At 54.9% G+C, this 840-nt stretch overlaps 1 protein-coding gene across 1 annotated transcript in view; it reads left to right on the top strand.

Annotated features, from left to right (window-relative positions):
* Window positions 1–793, top strand: part of LOC108804241 (symplekin-like) — a gene marked incomplete at both ends in the record, with an annotated part of 1,291 nt that extends 498 nt beyond the window's left edge. Inside the window, 2 exons of the mRNA XM_018575987.1 lie at window positions 58–208; window positions 577–793. Of these exons, the coding sequence (XP_018431489.1) occupies window positions 58–208; window positions 577–793 (368 nt within the window). The remainder of the gene's footprint in view (window positions 1–57; window positions 209–576) is intronic.
* Window positions 794–840: the final 47 nt, after the last annotated feature.

Here is an 840-nt window from a genome sequence, read left to right as displayed (position 1 = left end):
CCACACTGTTGGTGTCCTTGTCCCAGGTTGTTGACCATAGCTTGTCTCTCTTGGCAGGTCCTCATCAGTATGGTCTACCTCCCGGACACCATGCCGGCCTCCTTCCAGTCCACATACACCCCGGTGGAGTCAGCCGGGACCGACGCTCAGATCAAACATCTCGCTCGTCTCATGGCCTCGCAGATGACTGCCGCCGGCATCGGTCCAGGTGAGTGAGACAAGCGATAGGAATGTAGACGGCGTGCTCCCTGCGCTCCCCCTTCTCTTGGTTTCATGGACAGGAATGTAGACGGCGCGCCCCCCGTGCTCCCCGCGCTCCTCCTTCTCTTGGTTTCATGTGATATGTATGTAGACGGCGTGCTCCTCCTTCTCTTGGTTTCATGTGATATGTATGTAGACGGCGTGCTCCTCCTCCTCTTGGTTTCATGTGATATGTATGTTGACGGCGCGCTCCTCCTTCTCTTGGTTTCATGTGATATGTATGTAGACGGCGTGCTCCTCCTTCTCTTGGTTTCATGTGATATGTATGTAGACGGCGTGCTCCTCCTCCTCTTGGTTTCATGTGATGATCTGCAGGTGTGGAGAAGGTGAAGGACACGCCGGCAGAAGTGGTGGAGGAAGAAAGCTTGAAGCCGGAGACGGTGATGATCAAGCGTCGCGTCTCTACACTTGTGACTACGGGCCAGGCCATCTCTGTGCTGGGCGCAAAGTTTAAGGATCTCAAGGATGAAGATGACGGAGCTCCTCTCGCCAAGAAGAGACCGGAGCCAATATTACCAACTACTCAGATCAGGTACAATCCCTACTTCCCCCGTCCATCCTCGCACTCCCTACTTCCCC

Source organism: Nanorana parkeri, unplaced genomic scaffold (genome assembly GCF_000935625.1).
Source record: "Nanorana parkeri isolate BGI_ZX_2015 unplaced genomic scaffold, ASM93562v1 scaffold7755, whole genome shotgun sequence".
Taxonomy (NCBI): domain Eukaryota; kingdom Metazoa; phylum Chordata; class Amphibia; order Anura; family Dicroglossidae; genus Nanorana; species Nanorana parkeri.
The sequence above is the reverse complement of the archived record's forward strand: the minus strand, read 5'-3'. Positions and strand labels throughout refer to the sequence as shown.